General features: G+C 52.4%; 4 protein-coding genes across 4 annotated transcripts; 1 reads left to right on the top strand and 3 right to left on the bottom strand.

The window, feature by feature from the left end:
- Positions 1-15,562: 15,562 nt before the first annotated feature.
- On the bottom strand, positions 15,563-16,390 carry IUM83_12908 (uncharacterized protein; the record flags this gene model as incomplete). The annotated part of the gene is made up of 1 exon (XM_067937554.1): positions 15,563-16,390. The coding sequence occupies one exon, from the start codon at positions 16,388-16,390 to the stop codon at positions 15,563-15,565; it is 828 nt and encodes a 275-aa protein (XP_067788079.1).
- Positions 16,391-17,127: 737 nt separating this feature from the next.
- IUM83_12909 (putative storage protein LPV) lies at positions 17,128-19,336 on the bottom strand (the record flags this gene model as incomplete). The annotated part of the gene is made up of 3 exons (XM_067937555.1): positions 17,128-17,244; positions 17,317-17,871; positions 18,965-19,336. The coding sequence occupies 3 exons, from the start codon at positions 19,334-19,336 to the stop codon at positions 17,128-17,130; spliced, it is 1,044 nt and encodes a 347-aa protein (XP_067788169.1).
- A 1,695-nt stretch (positions 19,337-21,031) lies between these two features.
- On the bottom strand, positions 21,032-21,565 carry IUM83_12910 (putative storage protein LPV; the record flags this gene model as incomplete). The annotated part of the gene is made up of 2 exons (XM_067937556.1): positions 21,032-21,148; positions 21,221-21,565. 2 exons carry the CDS (start codon positions 21,563-21,565, stop codon positions 21,032-21,034), a joined length of 462 nt encoding a protein of 153 aa, XP_067788163.1.
- Positions 21,566-23,013: 1,448 nt separating this feature from the next.
- Positions 23,014-23,262, top strand: IUM83_12911 (uncharacterized protein; the record flags this gene model as incomplete). Its single annotated transcript, XM_067937557.1, has 1 exon — positions 23,014-23,262. The coding sequence occupies one exon, from the start codon at positions 23,014-23,016 to the stop codon at positions 23,260-23,262; it is 249 nt and encodes an 82-aa protein (XP_067788162.1).
- Between the last annotated feature and the right edge of the window lie 798 nt (positions 23,263-24,060).

Consider the following 24,060-nt stretch of genomic DNA (forward strand, 5'->3'; position numbering starts at 1 on the left):
GTTGGCAACAGCCCTCACTCAGTGCCGCTAGTCTGGTGGTGCTCGATGCTTCCTGGACAGTGACTATCGCAAAGTGATCGGACCCCAGTGGTGAACTCAGCCAGCCACACGAGAAGGTCGCCGCCGATCTTGGATCGATCGGCTGCGGTGCGTTTGCGTCCTCTGGAAGGGGCACTGCAGCCGGTGGAGGATCTCGTCTCATCAGGGCTGCCAAGCGGCGTAGTGTGGTGCTGCACTTGTAGGAAATGCGTTCCACGGAGAAGAGAAGGTGGTGGACTACCGTGCTCGTGGGGCAGCGCGAGTCTGTCCAACCCGCACAAGTAGTTTGCAATCCGTTCGTGGACGACGCCCACCAGTTCATGTATGTACCAGAGATTGACCACTGCCGCTGCGGATGGCGACGTCGACCACGTCAAGGCAGAGAACAAGGCGGCCAAGAAGAAGCGCTGCCGCTCACTCCACGTTGCATGAGACTTTTTAGGGGCGGAGATTTTTGTTTGGATCAACCGCCAGACAGGTCAACTTTTGGATCAACTATTTATTCGAGGAATTAGACTTATATGTAACGAATAATCTAATTCGTAGATAGTTTTTGACCTAAAAGTTTTTCCATCTCGCGGGACTTCTACCTTTAGAATATTATACAAAATTCTGATAAATTTTATATATTTTAAGCTCAGTTGGGAAAATGGCGCGCCGCTCCAAGACTTGCCCCAAATGCAAGAAGCGTTTTGCTACACATGGAAACATGAAACGCTTTTAAAGTGAAAGAGCGCTGTTGTTTTGTTTGCCAATTGGCTTTATTAGTCACTTTACCGCTATCCTAATGATATCTTACAGACGTGCTCAGTCCGAAGCAAAAGCGGAAGTGAGGACGCCGTCCTCGCTTCCGATCCGCTGCTTCCGTTCCTCATCGCATAAATCCTGCCTATGTATCAAAGAGAGGAGGTAGTATCCCTAATCCTAATGGCTCCAAACCAGCCATTGGCGTAGTACCGTAGACTACATCGACACTTGCCTTTGTATACTTAAACTAAATATACCCTAATCTTATCGGTGCTTGCGTACCCATCCCGGGAAGCCCGGTCGGTTTCCTTACCGCAACTGGTGTTCCACGGGGCTGGCGCAACACCGGCGCCAGGCCGTCGAGCCTCAGGCTCAACAAACGCCACCAGAACAAGTTGTTCGCGTGCGGTGCGCAGTTTGTTATGCAGCGTAAGGAATTGGTTAAACAAAAGAAATCATATCGTAACCGTTACGACTACCTCAGCGCCTGGGGCGTGTACACGAGGATCAAGGCTCCGTCCCACACTCCGACGCTCCACCACCAGCACAGACGCCGCGCTCACGGCGGTTGGCACGTCGAGCAACAACATCACCACCGTGGAACCTTCGGACAACGTGCTGACAATCGTCAGACCCATCACTGTGCACGCTCATTATTACATGGACGGACACTGTGGTGGAGATTTCTATGATTCGAAATTGCTATTTCTAAGCGATTGCCTTTAGAAATACATAAACCCAAATATAGGCTTTTCTCAAAATTTCTTCACTGAACAGATGCTGAATTGTTCCATCTGTATGCTTAATTTTGCCAAAATGTGTCTGAAACATATCGATTGAGTCTTAATTGCCGGTTTGATGCTGACCAACATAGCTGCAGTAATTAAAGAGTTACATCAATCGAAGCGAAAGTGGATATATTGTTTAAAAAACAACTCAGGTGATAGCGACGTGTCCGATGCCACTTCTTCTGGTACTCTTTCATAATCGCCGGCCTCACCTTTCGAATCCACGAACGCAATATTTCGCTTGGACGAATAGTTGTCAGCTCGTCGATTGTTCCATCTTGCATCGCTGTGGCGAAGCGCCTCTCAACGAAACCGGCAAGACGCTCAGATCGCACAACCACGGACTTGACTCAGCTCGACACAGCTCAGCTCAGCTCTCCTTCTGCACCGCTCAGCTTGGTCAGCTCAGCGCTACTTCAGCAAAGCTCAGCTTTTCTCAGCTCAGCTCAGCTCGGCTTAGCTCAGCCCAGTTCGAGGTGGGTGAGGCGTGTGTTGCCTCCTCACTCGTGTGATCCCTTGTGCGGTCCTTCATGGGGCTACGTTGTGGGCCCAGACTTGCGTCGGCCACACCAGCTACCCCCGATTCCAAAAGTCTCCAAGTGTTACCAGACGAAACTTGTACCTCGGTTGGCAAATCTCAGTCCGCACGTGTCTTCGCCTTATTCACCCCCTTGAATATGCAGGCACGACACCACACACACGTAGTCCACTTCTCTGCACAGGTCCTTGGACTCTGGGCCTTAACAGTCTCCTCCTTGCTCTGCGACTCCGGCTTCGAGTCGCTTCCAGTCACGACACTTCCTCATGCGGCTCAGACTGTTAGCCGCGTAACAGGTCTTCACTCGCCCCCCAGACATCAGGGTGGTCCCGAGAGTTGGCTCGGCTTGAGCCTGTCTTGATCCAGGGTTCTCGCTCTGCGCCCTGGGACTTCCGCGCATCACGCCTTGATGTAGGCGAAACAGCGACGCTGGGAACCACTATCCCAGATCAATCGCGCCACACGGATTCACCAGCAGCCCTGGAAACCACTATCCCAGGTGCTGCTCTGCCTGAAACCTCAGGGCGAATCACCTTCCGCCCGAAAACACGAAATACGACACTGTGCATGCAAGTACCCCAGTACGTGGCAATATGAAATATCCCCACCGCTGCCACTCCGTAGGAATAGCTACTGAGTTGGTATGTGGAGCTGAATTTGGGCGGACGATCTCCTTGGACCTTGCGGAAGCACCACCTGCGTCTTGGGGGGCAAATCGAACTCTGATTGAATTTAACACATGCAAAAACTAAGACTTATCAAGTGAGGGCGCAATTTCCCTCTGGGTACACCTTGAACAATGGTGAGATGAAATCCGTCAAATACTGACTTGGGCGACTCTTCGTGCTGGGCAGATCATTGTATCCACTACGACCGAGGTCAAGCCAGCCTCGTAGAGGCCCACGGCGATGCCAATTGGTCACTGCAGGTGAGGCACTTATACCCTGCCTAAGGGTGGTACGGCTAATATGAAGTGACTGACTGAAACTGTCAAGTCGACTTCACCCAGACCCCTCTGAGCCAACCGCTCAGAACCTGGACTTCGCCCAGATCTCAGACTCTCGGTCGAGACTCCATACGCTGGGCGGACACAGCGAGAGCTGGGGCCAGACTCCGTGATCTCAGCTCAAACTTCATACTTCCAGCCCAGACTCGGGACTCTCAGCTCAGACTCCATGATCACAGCGGAGGCTGGGCCCAGATTCCTGGATCTCAGCTCAGTCTCAGGACTCTCAGCTCAGACTCCATATTCACAGCGAACGCTGCGCTCAGACTCTGGGCTCTCAGCTCGGACTCTAGACTCTCAGCTCAGACCCGTAAGAAAGAAAGAAAAAAAAAGAAACGTCTGTCCTTGGCGCAATTGCACCTCAACACCAGTGTCGAATAGTCATCACGTGCGGAAGTCAAACCCAGGTCATGGGAATGGATGGGCAGGAACCAAACCACGCAGCCAAGTCGAGCCCAGTTCGGATAGACTAATTATGAATATTTGTGGCCGAAACAGACGGTACTAATCCAGCATAGTAATTGGACCGTAGCAGTTCTATAAATACGGCTGTTATATTAGTACAGTAGTTAAACGGATGTTGGTTACCGTTTCCCAGGTTGATAATGGCTATTTGGTGGGTCTGGTCTGGGCGGGCATGAATGCATATTCGTGGGTCCGGTGCTGGTCGGACTGGCCAGGAACCATACCAGACCCGGAGTAGACCTGTTTAAAAGGTAACCACATTTGACGCTTGTGATCGGAGAAGCGAAACTTCCTTTTCTCTGCGTAGGTGGCATCACAGGGACGATTCCATCAGAGAGTCCAGGGGACAATGATGTTGTAAAGTTATGGTCTTTTACCTTGATATATACGACCTCACGAGGAAATGTGTGAATGTTGTAGTCTAGTAATTATACTACCGCACTTGCACTACGCTGCGCAGGGTCAACTGTATTTATCAACTGGCGCCGCCAGCAGCGCCAGACCCGTGTCCATCATGTACACATCCTCCACCTTGTACTCCTTCTCCGACACCTCGGTCCACGTCTCGTTCAGGAGCGCCTGGAATTGCTCGTTCACGGGCATGTCGCCCCAAAGATATATCGTTTTTTGGATCAACCTCGGGACAGGTCAAATTTGGATTAGATTTTGTCGCGAGACGAATCAAATTTTGGATCATTTTTTTTTTTTTACCAAAATAGGATCAAAAACATTTGTTGGATCAAAATTGGGATCAAACAAAATCGTTTTGAAAGAAAGGTCTATTCATGAACGTATACATTGTGGGCAGCTGTTCTTATCCCAGATAAATTGTATATAGCGAATATGCAAGAATGGGAGCTTGTATATTGTGCTGATAACATCGTTAAAGTCGATCAATGTAGTTCTTACCAGTTTAATGTCGCCATTCTTATCCTTATTATTAGTTGCATCAATACCGTCAGAGGCGCCTGTTCTCGTGGTATTTGTTTCACTTTCGTGCACACACTTTCACATTTTCTATCAAACTACAAGTTCTCTTCCTTCCGTCCTACTTCGTCTGCTATGGAGTTTCTACGCTCCGTGTCGTCGCGTTCATCTCAAGAGTCTGGAGACACGGAAGTCTGGTCGGATTGTTCAAGCGACAATACAGGTACTTCCATCGACTACTACAACCGCAACATAGATGAAGGACAAACAAACTATGAGGAAGATGAAACGAAGGAAGAAGCCCACGTCGAGTCAAGATTGAACAAAGAACACATACCGTTGTGGGCCTAACTTGGCTCACTACTTTAGCTTACACGTTGCGCTACGTGTATGAGGAAGCGTAGGTATTAGTAATAACTTGAGTTAGTTATATTTGAGTACACAAGTATATATAAATCAAAGAAAGACTCCAAGTAGCTAGTTTAAGGTAAAATGAGAACTGTATTGTTTGTAAATTGATCTTCCTCCTAAATCTGCTCAAACTGTTTATCATCTATGAAAGGGGTTGACAGCGGCTGGTTGTCAGAGCCCCGCCAATATGAACGTCTCTAATCGGGTGGTCAAAATCAAGCACCCCGGGTCTCGGCTGCATGCCAACTTAGCCCAGAGTCTGGGTGGAATACGCTCAAGTCACAGACCTAGACAGGCCATTTCACCAGGAGCGAGCCAGTCCACTTGAAGTTCGAAGTAGTCAATCTTGGGTCGGGTCGAGCGGGTTCGGGTAGCCGACTGGCGGGTTCGGAATTTTCTTGCTAACCTCGCCACACTAACCTCGCCACATCGCAATCTCTACTTCTTTCTCCAAAATACCCAATTTTGCGTCTTTCGTCGTAACGTCTGTTTAGAGTGAAAAAGGCATCCAATTATCTTCGAGCGCGGAAACAGGTGCTTGACTGCGCTCACGATTGCTTGTTCAAATTCACACAAAACATACGCCGAATCCATACCGCTGCGTTGGTGTGATACAGCACGAAATCGTAAACTTTTGTCGTTTTGCCAGTTGTTAGCGCATAGCAACTGGGAATAGACAAATTGAAATCGCGTCATAGACCATGACGATAACCAGTTGGTAGAATATTTGACGGCACAGATCGGAACGTGCCATCAACAAAAATCGAAGTTTGCCGAGCTTTTAGTCTATCCAACAAAGCGGAGTATCCCCAAACAATGAAATGGTGAAGTGCCGGTCCTTTGTAGTATGAGCCGTGATATTGAAAGAACTTGAGGTCATTATTTTCAGGAACATTGCATAATGGCTCGATTTTTATTGCCACGAAAATGTCGTTTCCGAATCATTTCAGCTTCGTACGGTAAAACCGGCCTTGAACGTGAGACATGTTGATACCATTTGCCAAAGCGTTGGTGTTTCCGTAGGAGCTCTCCCGGATAATCTCCCAAAGTGCAGTCGGCTGGAGAGTTGGGTGACAAACAGCGAACTCGTCAATCGCTTCCAAATATCTGCCGCTAAAATTGTCGTATTTGGAACTGGATCTACTTTGGTGCCGCATACTATGTATCGGTTACAGGTCGCCTTGTGATCACCTTTCTGAGTGACAACTCCGTCTGCTCATACGTAGAGCTTGGCTGGTAGAAAGATGCTGCTTCTACCAATAGGATCTTTGGGTAGGTGTGGACCACTCATTGTGGTGGCCCACTTCAATGTATCCATTGGTGTGACTTCAACCAAGGTGAGGAAGCATCTAAAACTTTTGACAGATATTTTATCTGTTAAAAACACAAGTGGCTTGTAGCCACTTGTGCGTGTAACCCCGTTACACATACCAAGTTCCCGTCCGGATTTTCAGAGGGGTTTTCAACGCAAAATATCAAAAGACTGCAACGACCACAAACTACCGCTGTAGCGCTCACAAGCGGACCAAGTGCAAGGGATGTGGGGTGAATAGGTGTCGCTAAATGAGCAGGCGGTTTTACCCAACTATGTTCCTTTTTATTTATTTCTTCCCCAAATTAGTATCCATTCCTGTCTTTCTTCCCAATTATTGGGTCCGGTTAGTCTTTGATTTTGGGGCACTTGTATACTGCAGCGAAATATGGAACCTGATGTGCCGTCGGGTTCTAAAAAGCTGTAGCCGTCCCCGTGCCGCCCATGGAGTCCATGGCACGGACACATTGGCGGCACCTGCCCGCGGCGAGGCTTGCCTTGTTCGCGGGACCCCCACCACCGCTGTAGCTAGTCCTTCCCCGCCCAAGAAGTCCCGCAAAGGCAGCAGCGAAGACCGTTGCCGCTGGTGATCGGCGTTCTCGATCAGACGGTGTCTCAGAGCGGCGCCTGAGCTCTCGCGCACCCAGAAAATTTGCCCACGACCAGAGCGGAGCCCTTGGTCCTCCAGCGAGGTCGCCGCCACCGCCAACATCCTCGTCATGTCCGGCGTACGGGGTAAGTTCAACCGGTTGTCCCGGGAATGGATACATCACGCAAGTCGAGGGTCGACCGATTTGCCAGCACCAGTCACGACCCCCTCGCTCGCAGCCAGCAGCAACACCCCCGCACCTAAATGTCTGCGGCAATTATAAACACCACCGCCGCTCGTAACTCATGTTGTAACGGGGTTACACGCACAAGTGGCTGCAAGCCACTTGTGAATTTAACAGATATGTTATCTGTTAAAAGTTTTGGAAACTTCCTCACCTTGGTGTAAGACACACCAATGGATATATTGAAGTGGTCCACCACAATGAGTGGTCCACACATACCCAAAGATCCTATTGGTAGAAAGCATCATATTTCTACCAATCAGAGACATGCATATTAGCGGGGCTCTGACAGCCAGCCGCTGCCAACCCCTTTCATAGATGATAAACAGTTTTTAGCAGATTTAGGAGGAAGATCATTTTACAAACAATACAGTTCTCATTTTACCTAATCTAAGTCACTTGGAATCCTATCTTACTTAACTTATATTTGTGTATTCAAATATAATTAACCTAAGTAATTACTAAGTACTTACGCTTCCTCATACACGTTGCGCAACGTGTAAGCTAAAGTAGTGAGTCAAGTTAGACCCACTACACCTGGTAGCACTTTGTAGTCCGTCCAACGACCGATTGCTTGACGTTCGTACGCGGTGTACGAACACGGAGCCGAGAACCACATGAGCACGGAGGTGCCTATGGAGAGCTCCAACACGCCTGCAACGCATGTTGCACGCGCTGACTGCCCCCACCTGTCTGACCCAGAGTGGGAAACCCTCCAACGACTGTCAACAGTCATTGGAGAAGCGGCGATAGCTATGATGCTGCGTACGCTATCGCCGACGGAGCAACATGGTGTTGCTCTGGGGTTCAACATGAAGGAGCAGCGTGATGCTGCTTCCTCAGTGACGGCGTCGTCAGGGACGTCACCGCGTGCTCAACCATTAAAGTTGAGCGTAAGCAATTACGTGGAAAGAGAGGGCGAGCCTCTCCTCCGATGGCTTGTCGAGCTCGACACAGCCATAGCGGCTCGACGCATCGTCGACCCGCTGTCGAAGGTCGCGTTCGCCATGTCCTGCCTTGGCGGACGCGCAAGGAGTTGGGCGTACGAGCGCCGACTCTCCGATTCTACGTGCTTCAGCACGTACGAAGTGTTCAAAGAGGAGCTCAAACAAGCGTTTGAGCCCCCGCAAAACGAGTTCCGGTCGAGGGCGGAGTTCCTCGACCTTCAGCAGGGTAAGCATGACGTCCATGCTTACGCGCAGCGCGCACGATATTTGGTATCAAATATCGTGACTAACCCGATTGACGAGGCGACCAAGGTCGTCACGTTCATGAAAGGACTCAGAGATGGGCCCGTGAAGACCTATCTCTTCCGAGAGTACCCGAGTACTCTCAAAGCTGCAATCACCCTTGCCATGCAAGCGGAGTTTAGCCTGCGGCAGGCTAAACGCCATGTAAATGTACCGAGGCCGCAACCGCGCCCGGTAGCGAGGACGGGAGGTCCAGAACCAATGGACCTCTCGAACGCAACTGCTGGTTACCAGCAGCAGGGAGGTAACGTGCGATGCTTCCGTTGCGGAAGGATCGGTCACTTTGCACGGGAGTGCACAGTTCCCATACCCCCTGGAGGTGGCCGTCGTGGCGATGCTAGGCATCGCCGCGGACCAACAAAGAACGCGAACATCCAGTAGGCGCGGGGCGCCCTACTGGTAATGCAGTCGCGCGTGCCGACATCGGGCACGCGACACTGAGGACTGCAGCCCCCGGTGAGACCAGCTCTCACTGCAAGAAACAAGATGACAGGCCGAACCTAGTCATCTTGAAGGTTTACTCGAAGAGAGCGAGTGACTTTCTTCGAGCTTTGGTAGATTCAGGCGCGTCGAACAACTTTGTTCGGCTACGGAGCCTGCCGAGACTTGACTTCGAGGAGGTAGATACACCTCGAAGTCTTCTGGAAGTACGACTGGCAACAGGTGCCATCGTGAAGACCGAGAAGCGCATCGTGAACGTGCGCTTCTCGTACAGACAACAAGTGTTTGTCGAACACTTTATCGTCCTGGACCTGGACGATAAGTTCGACGTTGTTATGGACATGCCGTGGCTTGCGCGGCATGATCCGGTAATAGACTGGAAGAAGCGCACGAGCGTGCGCTTCGGTCGCGACAGCGGAACAGAGAGCGATGGCCCTGTTACCGCAGCGCACGCACCAGCAGGTGGGCGCGACTCGCCAGTCGAGACAGCGCTTAATGCCGCTGTCCCGGAGTGCCCAAGGGGTGCGCGAGGGCGCACACAAGTGAGACCCACGTCGGCAATGCTGCCGAGTCGGAAGAAAAAGATGTGTTGGTTCCGGGAACCAACACCCACGTTCAAGCGAGTAAGGGACAGTCCCTGACCCGAAGAGGTCAGGTCGACAACGACGCGTCGGCTCCGAGAGCCGACACACCCTCGGTCATGAGGGGCTCCGCCAATGAATGGCGTCGAGGTGACGAAGGCGTGTCAACTCCGGGAGTTGACGCTGCAAACAGTGCGGGCGGTTGCAAACGTACCGCACTGATGAAATTTGCATGCTGTCGTGCAGCCGGGCTGCACGACGAAGCGCCATGCGGTCAAGCCGGGCTTGATACCGCGCGCCCGCGGACAGGGTCCGCCGGCGAACAACTGTCCACGGCCGGGCCTGGACCAGAAGAACAACTGTGCGGAGCCGGGCTACGCACAACAAGAAGACGGCGCAAGCGGAGAACGCTGCGCAAGTCTCGGTCCGGGACCGAGACGCATCAAGAGCAGTCTGCTGGGCAGACTGAGGCGGTGACGCTGGATGTCGAGACGCTGAGCGTCTTGACGCGCACCGATACTGGATTCCAGTATCGTGAGATGGAACCCGCTAGTCCTCCGACGACGGCGTCGGAGTTGACTTCGCTTCCAGCCATGAGCTGGAAGCGCTTCACGCGCGACTTGCACGATGGACGCATCGAGCAGGTCTGCGTTCTTTCGAACAGCGAAAGAACGGAAAGCGAGAGCGAAGAGCTGAGGCAGCTCTTCATGGGAAGTACCACTGAGAGTGAAGACACTCTCAGTGCGAAGACGAAGCGAGAGCGCTTCGAGGAACAAGGTTGGGACTCGCTGAAGTCGAGTCCCTATTACGAATTATTGAGGGAGTACAAAGACGTACTCCCGGAAGAGATTCCTGCGGAGCTTCCGCAGGATAAAGGCATTCAGCACGAGATTGATCTCGTGCCGGGCACGAAGTACTGTGTCACGCGGCAGTGGTCACTGCCGCGAGAGCAAGTGAAAGACATCGACGACTTCTTTGAAAGTCGTCGCAAAGCAGGACAAGTGCGGGAATCGAAGTCCCCGCACAGTGCTCCGACGTTCTGTGTCAAGAAGCCACAGGGCGGATGGCGCATCGTTCATGCGTATAACAAGCTGAACGATGCGACGGTACCGGCGCAGACGCCGATACCGCGAAAAGATGTTATCATCGATTCGATGGCCGAGAGCACCGTTTACAGTGCTCTCGACTTGCGAGATGGATTCTACCAAATCCTAATGCGTGAGAGCGATATCCCTCTCACGGCAGTGAGCACGCCAAGCGGCATGCTCTGGGAATGGCTAGTAATGTCACAGGGGCTTAAGAACGCCCCTGCGACTTTCAACAGGTGCGTGACGCACTTGTTGCGCTCGGTGCGCGACTTCGCACCGAGCTACTTCGATGATGTGTTCATCCACAGCCGAGCTGTGGACGGGAAGACCGACGTAGAGATGCACAGGGTGCATCTCCGGAAGCTACTTGAGCTTATGCGAAAGCATAAGCTCTACGCGAACCTGAAGAAGTGTATCTTCGGGGCGAGCGAGATACCCGTCCTCGGGTGTCTCGTAGGGAAAAATGGCGTTCGCCCTGACCCGGAAAAGGTCAGAGTGATAAATGAATGGCCAACGCCTTCAAGTGTCAAGGAACTGAGGCAGTTCCTTGGCTTGGCCACGTACTTGTGCAAGTACGTGGAGGATTACGCGGGCAAGATCCGCCCGCTGTCACAGCTTCTTAAGAAAGAAGCTGTGTAGAATTGGACACCCGATTGCCAAAAGGCATTCGATGTAGTCAAGCGGGGCTTGACTGAGGCGCCGATCTTGGCAGTGGCTGACCAAGATCGCCCATTTCACGTAGTGTGTGACGCATCCGATTTCGCGATCGGATGCGCGTTGATGCAGCACGATCACGAGGGCCGTGATCGTGTCGTCTACTACCAATCGCGTCAGCTGAAGCCAGCTGAGCGCAACTATCCGGTGCATGACAAGGAACTCCTTGCCATGAAGTGCGCGCTCGCAAAGTTCCGAGTGTATTTGCTTGGAAGTAGACCATTTGTGGTCTACACCGACCACGCTTCACTGCGCACCGCAGTGAAGTCGCCACACATTTCACAAAGAATGGCGAGATGGCTCTCGTTCTTTGCGGAGTATAACTTCCGGGTCGAATACAAACCCGGAAGATTGAATGTAGTGGCCGACGCGTTATCACGTCGGCCGGACTACGCAGAAGCTGCTGACGTCAATGCCATTGACGTCATGCGATCGAGCAAACCCACATCGTCCCTGTTGGATGATGTGAAGGCCGCGTACGCGCACGACGCGGACGCGAAGCTCTTGCTGGCCTATGGCACAGCGCCTTCTGACAAGTCCCGTCAGAAGCTGCCCAAGCACCTTCGAGCGCGTGCACACCGCTTTCGTGTGCACGAAGGACTACTGCTTTACAATGCAGTCGACGACAACGCGGATCGCGTTGTCGTGCCGAATGACCATGACCTGCGACTCAGGATCATGTACGAATATCATGATGCCCCGACTGCGGGACATCTCGGACGTGAGTAGACATACGTCCTTCTCACGCGCGACTTCTACTGGCACCACCAGTATAGGGGTGCGCAAGTACATCCGTGCCTGCGAGGTATGCCAACGCGTAAAGCCTGCGCCATTCGCGCAGGCTCCATTACAATCACTACCGACTCCGTCGGAGTGTTGGAATTCTATGTCTTTGGACTTCATCTTTGGTCTTCCCCCGGACAGCGGAGGGAATACTGGTGTTGTGGTCTTCGTCGACCGCTTCAGTAAGATGGTACATCTTGCTGCAGTGCCGGCAGAAGTGACCGCGAAACAGACGGCCCGTCTGTTCGTCGACATGGTGTTCAAACACCATGGCATGCCGTCCGTCATCGTGTCGGACAGAGACCCGCGCTTCACAGCGCACCTGTGGCAAGAAGTGTTTACACCTCTTGGGAGCCAACTTTCAATGTCGACTGCGGATCATCCGCAGACGGACGGTCAAACCGAGCGCGTGAATCGCGCGCTCGTCGACATTCTGAAGAGCTACGCTCACTCGTTCCAATACTGGAGCGAGTGCTTATCGATGGCAGAGTTTGCCATCAATAACTCAGTGCATGCCTCGACCGGGCATACACCGTTCTACGTGAATGCCATGCGGCATCCACGTCTACCGAGCTTACTCGGAGTGATGGCTCCCACTTTAAGTGGGGGAGGATCTACGACTGCAATACAGCAGCTGCAGAAAACCGCTGACACTTGCACAGTGTCAGCTGCAACAATGGACAAACCACACGAGTCTGCGCAGGGCGCAGACTCCTCCAACAACAAGGCAAACGACCACGGGTCTGCGCAGGGCGCAGACGCCGCAAAGAACCACACAGAGGCCGGGCCTCTAGCAGAGAGCGAGCTGAATGACTTCAGCTCGGATGCAATCAGTTTCATCACCAAAAGACAAGCCGTAAATCGGTTTGTCCAAGACACAATAGCAGCTTCTGTTGACAAACAGAAGCTGAACGCAGACAATGTGGACAGAGGCAACACAAATGAATTCAAAGGTGGTTCGTTAGTTTTGCTAGCTACTCAAAACCTGCCTAAACATGCAGTTTCGGATTTCGGAGCAAGTAAGCTTGCTCCGCGCTTCATCGGGCCATTCACGGTGATGGCACGCCACGGCAACGCATACACGCTAGACATACCGTCTAGCATGCGCCTCCATCCGACCTTTTACGTCGGACGGCTGAAGCCATACCTGCAGCACGAGCCATCTAGCTCGGCTGATCCGAAGCCTCGGCAGGAGCCGAGGCAGAAGCGGAAGCCTTGGCCTCGGCAACGAGCAGCCTCTCCTCCAGCGCGCGGACGCGCTGGAGCAACCCCTTCATCTGGGTCCCCAGCTTGACCTGGATATTCGAGGCGGTCTGCGAGACCACCGCGACTTGGGCCTTCTGGTTCGCCAGCTCCTGTTTCAGGGCGGCGAACTCAGCGCCCTGCAGACGCTCCACGGCGGTCACCCGGTCGTGAAGAGGCGCATACTGATCAGCCCGGGGCTGATCATACCCGGGGCGTGTTACCACCCCCGCCACCGCCGATCCGTGACGCCCGCGGCTCAACCCGCTGGATTGTTGAGTGGATTGTTGACCATAGTATCTCGAAAACGAACCCTCAAGGGGCTCGTTTTCGTATTCGTTGGAAAGGATTTCCTCCCCATCAAGATACATGGGAGCCGCGGAACGTCTTGCTGGAGGACGTTCCGGAAATGGTGAGGGCGTACGAGGAGCAGTACGCGCTGGTGCAGCGGAAGTAATACGAGCGCTGCGATCATCGCTAGCGCCCGAATCCTCACGTGCTAAGAACTTAGCACGGAGCTCTTTGAGACTATCGGGCACACGGAACGACGTGTACCCGTTCCGGTCGCGGTCGCTCAAGCGGACCGCGTCTGGGAAGCACTTCGTGCACTGAAAGCCCTCGGGCACAGCGCACGGCACATTTTCCTCCTCCGCAGCAACGTGGAGTTGCTCCAACTCTCCACGCTTCGAGTACGTCTCGAAGCGATCACGCGCTTGCTTAATCCGATCACGGTAAGCACTCGGCCTCTTGTTGAAGTTTTCAACAAAGGCGTTCCAACTTTGACAAAGTGCCTACCACTCCGGCACTTTGCTGCGAGAAGATGTCTTCTTGCTTTGAAACCGTCGGAGCTCATGGGAGAGTCTGATGTAATAATAGCGCATTTGATGCGTCTTCGCATCAAAGTGCAGCTCGGCAGCCACGACGTCATCTTTGATGGCGCTGCATACGTACAGCGGCACCTCATTCGGAGGTACCGAGTTCCCATACCGGTCCGTGATCTCGGACGCGGACGGCATCCACGGATCGCGTGCTGCAGGTTCAGCGCGCGGAGAGCCTTGAGCTTTGAAATCACGCGCTGCAACAGCAGCGCGCGGAGTACTGAGAGCCCCAGCGGAAGCGAGTGGGGTATCACTCTCAGTTCTCGAACGCTTCGAGCTCGAAGCGTCCGATTCGTCCCCTTCACGCGGGCGAATGTTCTTCGCATGAGGGTCGAGCGATTCGCTCGACACTGAGTCTTTACGCTTTGAGGGCGAGTCCTCCTCGCCCTCCATATCTTCATCGTCGTCGTCGATGGAGAGATGACCCTCCACCGACTTTGAAGTCTTCTTCTGAGGCGCGCTCATCGTTGAATGAGCGCGGATTTCTTCTCCAAACGAGGAGAATTGACGAATGGTCATTTTCGAAGATTGACGTGCGGAGACCCCGCGCGTCTAACCTTAAGGGGGGGATGGTGTAACGGGGTTACACGCACAAGTGGCTGCAAGCCACTTGTGAATTTAACAGATAGGTTATCTGTTAAAAGTTTTGGAAACTTCCTCACCTTGGTGTAAGACACACCAATGGATATATTGAAGTGGTCCACCACAATGAGTGGTCCACACATACCCAAAGATCCTATTGGTAGAAAGCATCATATTTCTACCAATCAGAGACATGCATATTAGCGGGGCTCTGACAGCCAGCCGCTGTCAACCCTTTCATAGATGATAAACAGTTTTTAGCAGATTTAGGAGGAAGATCATTTTACAAACAATACAGTTCTCATTTTACCTAATCTAAGTCACTTGGAATCCTATCTTACTTAACTTATATTTGTGTATTCAAATATAATTAACCTAAGTAATTACTAAGTACTTACGCTTCCTCATACACGTTGCGCAACGTGTAAGCTAAAGTAGTGAGTCAAGTTAGACCCACTACACATGCAGCACCAAACCGCCGCTCTCTTTGAGAAGCACGACAGACTATGAAGTTTGTCGTGCTATGTATGCATAACCAGCAGTTGCTTATTAATAACTACTGTTCATACCAGCTGCATTAGTAGAACTACTACGAGCCAAATATTATGCTGAATTATTACCGTGAGTTTGTGCCGCACATCACACCCGATTGTTCGGGCCGCATCTCTTTATTTTGTTACATGTACTATCGACTAACGGAACATAACACCATTTCCATATTCACAATACGTAAAGGTTTTCGATAGACTTGCATAAATGTGATGGAAGTATGAAGACAATTTTGTTGTGGTTACCGTCGAAGCGCATCAAAAGCATGAAAGCAAAAAAAACAGCTGAAAAGGAAAGAAACTGGTAAAAGAAGAAAACTGGAAAGGGAAGAGGAGAAAAGCGAGAAGAGCAAAGAGAAAGTCGCCCCGACGTCTCAATCAAGTAGTGTCTACACCACGAACTCTTGGGGCACAGCGTACGTTCCGTGAGGAGGCTGGCGAGCACGCTTACGCGCAATGTCTTCCAGCAAAGCAACATAGCGAGATTCATGCTCTTCGATGACGCCAATGAAGGTACAAAGATTGGGGTTGGCAGTCGGGAACGCACCGTTTAGCTCGCGATTGTATCCCTCGAAGGGTTTGTTAGTCCTGTTGATCACAGCGCGCTGAATGCCGTGCATGTTCCACAAATGTGGAGGAAACATCTCGAGCCACGTCTTACAAAAATGGATAAAGTGCTGAACTTCGCCACTGTCCACATACGTGTAGTGGAACTGGAAGAATGCTGCGTCACCGCCCTTGGTCATTGAGAGCGGTGGTACCTTAACACGGCCGCAGATGGTGGAGCCGAAGTGGAGGTTGCGTGTACGGTACACACGACTGATGACTTGCTCACGGGTGAGGCCGCGGATCATCTTCGACGTCGTGAACCCCTCTCTCACCAACTCCCAAATATTGCTTGGCACCAACGGCACGTTCTTGAAAGCGATCTCATCCACCTCAGCATTCATGTTGTCGACGACGTCTTCGATAGCGTCCGCGAGGCCATCTTCCGCCGTACTCGTGACGGTCGCGTTGGTGGTTTTGCCACAAGTATGGGGAATGGCATTCTTGTAAGAGCCATCCGCCATGACGTCGACGCGGGCCTTGCACTTGGTACTGCGACAGTAGCTGCAGCGAAATGAGGTCTTGCGACCCGAAGAGTACGTTTTGGTATAGGCGTAGCCTTCCCAGTGCACGGTGGTCTTAAAGGGGCAGAGTTCTTGGACGTCGCTCATTTTGGAATGAGCGATCACTGTTTTCACAGTTGCTAAGCTCCGCAGCCTACGGTTCATCCGCGTTAATGGACGGTCGTCAGCCAGCCACTACGTTAGTCATCGCCTTGAAGTACGTACTTGATTTCTTGGTCTTTCAATGCACGCAAACCACGAGTTAGCCAAGAGGTTGCGGCTCCAAAACCCAGCCGGGATAGTTGCCAAATACGACGCTACCGCTTATACTGTATTGCGAAAAGGCACGCTTATTATCACAGGTTCTTGAGATATCATCCAGAGTACTATCAAGAAATATTAATCATTTAAATAATATACGAGTACTATACCCTATATTACTCTGTGTTCTACTTTTCAGGTCTGGTGCAGGTCTGCCTGACCAGCGCCAGACCAGCCAAATACACATACCCGACCTGATGCCAGACCAACCAAATACACATACCCGACCTGATGCCAGACCAGACCCGCAAAAGACACGTTTAATAATATTCCGTCAAATGTCAAGGACCCACGGTTGACCGAATGATTTTCGGCCATACAACGTGTCCACAAAAGACCTAGTTTTATGTCGCGGTGGCCCGAGTTGAGACGATGAAAGAACTCTATCTAATGGAACGACTCACACTGAATTTCCTACAATACTTCAGGTAAATATGCAAAGGCGCCACCCTACCCGGTCGTTGTCTTCAACACAGTGTCAGTCGCTTCACTCATTGTCGGCCTCGCCACTCGAGATCGCGGCATTAGCGGCGCAGCATCCGGCGCTCGGGCTGCCACTTGCCGGCCAAGCAGTCGTTCTCAACCCAGTCCACCGCATTCTGGTAGTGCGGCGGCTGCTCGTACACGCCGTAATACCCAAACTGCACAAACAAACAACAAACACACAGGTCAGACACTAATACAGAGCGCGAACCAAAGCGTTTGCCACATACCTTGTTCGCCGCCTGCTCAATGCAGTCCTCGAGTTGACTCACACGGCCAGCCTTCTCTGCCTCCTCATCCTCGAGCCTCTGCTCTTCTTTCTTCAATTCCGTCAGTGTGTCCTCGTAGCGCTGAGCGATCCATTGACGGAACTCATCCTTCGTCATGAAATTGCTTCCAGTCAAAGGCTCCTCCGGCACCTCCTCAACGATCTCCTGCTGGATGTCGTCCGGGATGTTCGGAACCACAACAGGCACGTAGCCGCCGTCGTCCGTCGGCACCACCACCTTCATGCCATCGTCGGTCTCAACGGCCTTCACCTCCTGGGTCGTCACCTCGCCGGAGTCGTCCACCATGCCAATGGTCACCGTACCGTCCTCCGGCTGGCCCTCGATCACCACCTGCTGCTGGTCGCCGCTAGGGGTCACAACGTTCACCACCTGCGTGTCCTCCGTCGCGCTAGCAGCGATCTCATCCGGGACGTCGGGCACAGTCACGACCACGTTGTTGCCATCAGCGTCCGGGACCACCATCTTCACGCCGTCGTCGGTCTCACCAGCCTTCACCTGAAATCGTTGGCCACATCGGAAGTTTGCATAACCGAAGCCTCCTCCTCCTGATCGAACGGGTTGCCTCTCCTCAACGACTGTCGATATTCGTACATCCACGATTGAAGGTTTTTCGCAGTAGTCTTCGCCACCGCTTCCATCGTCGCCATCTACTGCGCACCGTCGCCAGCGACCACATCGACGTTTGCACAACCGGAGTCGCCTCCACCTCGAATAATGGAGTCTCAAAACCAGTCGCTTCAGCTTGCTGGTTCACGATTTCTTCTTTGGCCTCCTTGGGCACGTCAGGAATCGTCACTGTGATGTAACCACCATCGGTCAAGACGGTGATTTGTGTGCCCTCTGACGTCTCGGTGGCCTTCACTTCCTCAGTCACCAGCTCGCCGTGCTGGTCAACGATCTGAATCGTCTGCAAGCCGTTCTCAGGCTTACCGACAATGATCACCTGCTGCATCTCGCCGCTCGGGGACTCAACGTTCAACACCAGAGTGTCGTCCGAAGCCTCCTGGGCGACCGCAGCCGGAACATCGGGAACAGTCACAACCGTCGTCTCGCCCTGAGCATCCGGGATCGCCAGCTTGACACCGTCATCGGTCTCGACAGCCTTGACCTGCGTCTCAACGTAGTCGCCGTTGTCAGTCGGGATCTCAACAGTCTGCACGCCGTGATCGGGCTCACCATCAACGATCACCTGCTTCTCTTCGCCGCTGAGGGTGACCACATCAACAGTCTGCAACACAGGTGGAACCGAGTTCTCCTCCTCTGCAATCGCCTCCTGCACATCCGGCGGCACATCGGGCACCACAACGGGCACGATGCCGTCGTTCGTCGGCACATCGAGCTTCAGGCCATCGTCAGTCTCAATAACCTTCACATCCTTCGTCTGTAGGCTGGTGCCCGGCGAGGCAGCCTGGCTCGCCTCCTCGTCCTGGTCGACGGGCGTCACGGCAATCGTGACCCTCGGGCAGAAGACGCCCAGCATGTAGTAGAAGATCTCGTGGTCCTCGCGGCGCACGGCTGGTGGGCGCGCAAACAGCGCCCTCCTGGTGCAGTCGCTGTCACTCTGCAGCTTGCCCTCCAGCAGCACCACCAGGTTGCTCTTGATGTCGTCGGGAAGGTCGGACGTCATGACGCGCTTGACGTCCGCCGTCTCCTTGTCGTTCAGGTCGGCCAGAATCTCGTCCTTGGACAGCTCGCCGTCGCCGTCCGTGTCGATCTGGTCGAAGTCGGACGGGTGGAAGGCGTCGCCCAGCTTGGACACGAACATGTCGTTGGCCATGCTGGCCTCCAGCTTGGCCGACTTGACGTCGCTGGACGCGTTCGACGCGCGCATTGTGGCGTAGCCCACACCGGCCGACGCGGCCAGCAGGCCGATGGTGGCGCCGGCCACGGCCAGCCGCTTCTTCTGGCGCCGCTTCTTGTTGAGGCGGTCGGGTGCCGCCACGCGCCGGATGAAGCGCATCTCCTCGTTCTCACTCCCGTAGTTGGTTGGGGACTTCATGTTGGCAACAGCCCTCACTCTGAATAGTGCCGCTAGTCTAGTGGTGCTCGATGCTTCCTGGACAGTGGCTATCGCAAAGTGATCGGACCCCAGTGGTGAACTCAGCCAGCCACACGAGAAGGTCGCCGCCGATCTTGGATCGATCGGCTGCGGTGCGTTTGCGTCCTCTGGAAGGGGCACTGCAGCCGGTGGAGGGTCTCGTCTCATCAGGGCTACCAAGCGGCGCAGTGTGGTGCTGCACTTGTAGGACTGCGATTCGCAGTGATTGGTAGCAAAATCAAGATGATTAGTACTATACACTACTAATAGTAATATAGTACAAATAATAATAGCATTAGTACAAATTTCAAGTATCGGCATTAACTCAGTAGAAAACAAACTCACGATATTAGTACTGAAAAACACTATAAATTCTACTAAATTCCAGGATGAAGTTCAAGGTCAATATCTTCAAAGGACGCGCGCAATGGGTGGCAAACGCGTGGTTGCCTAGCTGCTCTGTCGTATTCTCCCGCTCGTTTTGCGTTTTCCTCCCTGAAGATCGCAATCGGGTCCAATGAGGTGCTTCAAGGCCGATTGCTGTGACGAAGAGATTGAGCAGATGAGGAAATGCGAGCTGAGTCTGTGGTTAGGCCGGTTTAGTAGTTTGGTTTTAATATTAGTAACTATTGCTAGTAATTCGCAGTTCGTAAGAAGTGTGCTTGCCGCGCCAGGCGAGTTTGTCATCGAACGACATTCAGCTACATTCACCTGACATTAGGCAACATTTGCGTTACGGTACACAATTTGCGCCCCCTAGTCATGTTTGTCATTGTGCAACTTACTGTTTAGCGGCACAAATGCAGTAAAAGAAACAATGTAGGCGACGCAAAGCAAGTTGCAAGGCAAACAAGTCTAAACAAGGAAGCAAGTTGCAATGGCAAGCAAGGCTAGGCAAGAAGAGAGCAAGTACAATCACCAGCGCTGAGCTGCATCAGAAGGATTAGCGCCGCTAGTCAGCGTGTCGATGGCGTGCAGACAGCCTGATCTGGTGCCTAGATCCGGAGAGCGTTGAGGGCGTTGGCTGTGTGTGCATGGTGGCTACCACAGTGTTAACCGCAAGGGTGCGTCAAAAATGTAATATTGGTTCGCGGGCTTTAGGGGCCCGCTTGATTCGCAGTTCGATGATTTTTGCATTTTGGCAGCTGGATGGTGCTCATCCAGTAAACTACCCAGCCTCACCAGTCGTGATCAATCTAGAATTAAGAGCACCGGTCGTGAGTAAAACTAAAATTCGTTCTTTTACCGAATATAGCGATAAGTTTTAGTTTGTGTGCTCCACCGGTTTAAAAGAAAATAGTTAATTTGTAATATTAATACAGTTAGTAAATCAAAATCGTTTCCCGAATTACTTCGGAAGTATAAATATTACATAAGTGGTGAAATCGATATTACTACCAATCCCTGACAGCGAAGAATGAAAGTCAAACGCCTTATATTTCTTAGGGAGGGTGCGCACACGCTACTCTTTTTTGCTATATGCACGTGCAAGTCACTACTACAGGCGCACAGAACGAGAAGGCAAACATGCAAAGGCGCCACCCTACCCGGTCGTTGTCTTCACCGCAGTGTCAGTCACTTCACTCATTGTCGGCCTCGCCACTCGAGATCGCGGCATTAGCGGCGCAGCATCCGGCGCTCGGGCTGCCACTTGCCGGCCAAGCAGTCGTTCTCAACCCAGTCCACCGCATTCTGGTAGTGCGGCGGCTGCTCGTACACGCCGTAGTACCCAAACTGCACAAACAAACAACAAACACACAGGTCAGACACTAATACAGAGCGCGAACCAAAGCGTTTGCCACATACCTTGTTCGCCGCCTGCTCAATGCAGTCCTCGAGTTGACTCACACAGCCAGCCTTCTTTGCCTCCTCATCCTCGAGCCTCTGCTCTTCTTTCTTCAATTCCGTCAGTGTGTCCTCGTAGCGCTGAGCGATCCATTGACGGAACTCATCCTTCGTCATGAAATTGCTTCCACTCAACTGCGCCTCCGGCACCTCCTCAACGATCTCCTGCTGGATGTCGTCCGGGATGTCCGGAACCACAACAGGCACGTAGCCGCCGTCGTCCGTCGGCACCACCACCTTCATGCCATCGTCGGTCTCAACGGCCTTCACCTCCTGGGTCGTCACCTCGCCGGAGTCGTCGACCATGCCAATGCCTGCTTGCCGTGTGCTCTCTGTAGGCCTTGCAGGGCGCGGAGGAGAGGCCGCGGCCGAGACGGAGACCTCGCGTCTTCGCTGCAGAAAGAGAACCGCTGTGGAAATTGCCTCATCGGATCGTGCTCGCGAGATCCCGGTCCATCGGTTGGTCGGTATGTTCACGACAGGCACAGTAGCCACGTAAGCGCAGGCACGAGTCCACACAGGGTTAGCATGCACTTATTGCCGAGCTAATACAAGTACTGTAAAAAAAACTCGGCGCTAGCCGATAGTCTATGCATGCAGTTCCTCAATTCACACTGGTTTTCGTCGTCGAAAGTTTGTGCAAATTGGAACATGTCGCTCATGATGCGACCACAGACCACATAGACTTAAGCATACTCTGCCGTCAAATGGTTGGTAGAAGATCTGAAATCCGAAGCTTCAGGGACGACTCGCAACCATCCAGCACTCCACACAGCAACGCCCGTTGCAGGTTGCGTGGGAAGGTGGCGAAGTTGGCGAGAGTTCGGTTAGTTAAGTGTTGAGTTTGGAAGGGGGCGTGGGGGCTGTGAAGGCCAAGTTCATCTAATTGTGATACAATGTCAGACCTAGCATGTACGCGGGTGAGATGGATGAGAAGTAGTGCTAGCACGGAGAGGAGCAGCATCGCGAAGCGCTGGGGTGATGAAGATACTCGAAACAGCTTGTGGCTAAGGCGAAGAAAAGAAAAAAAAATGAGGCGAGAAGAGGTCGTAGCGCGGAGCTTTTGCAAAGGACGCTTTAGCGATGGGTTTGTTGGATACGAATCACAGCTCATCTGATGCACGCTGTCGCCACCGGTGACTCGCCAGCAACGAAATCGTAGGCTCATCTTGCAGTAGATGTGTGCTGTACATTAACTATATGTGCCGTTGTCCAGTGCGATAATCTTTACTACTGTAAACACGGCAAGGTGCTTTGGGAGCTAGACTCCCGAGTCTGGGGCCCAGACTTGTGTTCATCTATTGCTACGTTAGTTATCTTCCAAAATTTATCAGGCCGCGAGGTTGGTATTCTTTGGGTATCCTTGTGGAGAAGAACACTAATAGCGATATCTTCGATGTGGCCAAATTGGTGGATGGAGGGAGTCGTCACGTGGGCGAACTGCCTCATTCGGTCCACATGCAGACGGTAATCAAACCAAAACTATAAGGCCACATTGAAAAAGAAACATGGTATTCTCGTGACCCGTGCTTCACAGAGTGAAGGAGAAAGCATTTGATGCTGGATTATTTCATCACTACTCGAATTACTGCCTGAAACATTACCCCAGGATCGGGCCCACGTGCATCCTACTCATTTTTATATCCAAAGTCGTCAAAAATTTGCACTTTTTTGCATGATACTCTTCTGAAGGATACAATAATCGAGGCCAAACGCGGAGTGCTGGACGGATATCCATCACCAGCACCGACGCCATGCGCGTTTCACTCACGAAGCCCTGCGTCCGTGGAGATAGAGCGTTGCCTAGCTTCAGCGCCATGTTTCCAGCCACAACCAGCACTCAAAACGTGTCGGAACCTCCACCCGTCGGAGCTTTGATGACGCTGGGAGGTCTGCCACCACTTCACCAGACGGAGGTGAAGGCCATCAAGACCGAGCAGATCGACGACGACAACGACAACGATGCTGTTGGTGATTCGAACGAGTTTGGACGCGGAAGCTGAAGTCACTGACGGAGAGCTGCCTGTGGAATTTCGGTGCCGCTATCGTCGAGGCAAATGCTGACAGCGCCGGACGCTCAAGAAGAACGGGTCGATGCACAGCTACTGCGAGCATCAACGCCTGGTCTCGGTCCGCAACCAGTGAGTATTCGATCAGAAACGCCAACGTGAGCGCGAGCGTAGGCATGAAATTGATGAAGAGAAACAGAGTTGAGAGCAGCAAAGAACAACAACGGAGTCCAGTATCGCCGAACACCGTATGAGAGCAGATTTGTTTATACGATGCGATTAACAAGTGCAGCAATGACTACCACCACACAAAATGCCCAGAGGTTCTATGGTGTTGTTCTTGTTATTGTCGTTGTCGTTCTTTTCTCTTTCCTGTGCCCCCAGGCTGATCCAGCCAAGTGGATCCACTGCGATCCTCAAGCTCAGCGTGGAGATCTGGTGAGCAATGCCCATGTGCAAGCTCAGCACGCATTGCGAATGCCACGGCGGTTGCCGTTGAGTGCCTTAGTAGTATAGATGTGTTGCTCTAATCAGACTCATCTAATCGTCCCCCGGCGTCCACAAGAATTCGCACTCATCAACTTCAATACCTTAGCTAAGTAGCCTCTAATTCGCTGCATCGCATCAAAATGTTACGATGCAGTTGGAGCTGAACAAAATCGAGGCGTTATTAACTGTCAAAACAAGGTATATTTATTTCCTAAATTCTCAATTTCAGGTGCACACACTTCAAGCACGGCCATCTCTTCAAGCTTGGCCGTGCTGTGGGCTGGAGCACCCCTAGCCCGTTAT

The sequence above is a fragment of the Phytophthora cinnamomi genome (genome assembly GCF_018691715.1).
Source record: "Phytophthora cinnamomi strain GKB4 chromosome Unknown Contig55, whole genome shotgun sequence".
NCBI classification, from domain to species: domain Eukaryota; phylum Oomycota; class Peronosporomycetes; order Peronosporales; family Peronosporaceae; genus Phytophthora; species Phytophthora cinnamomi.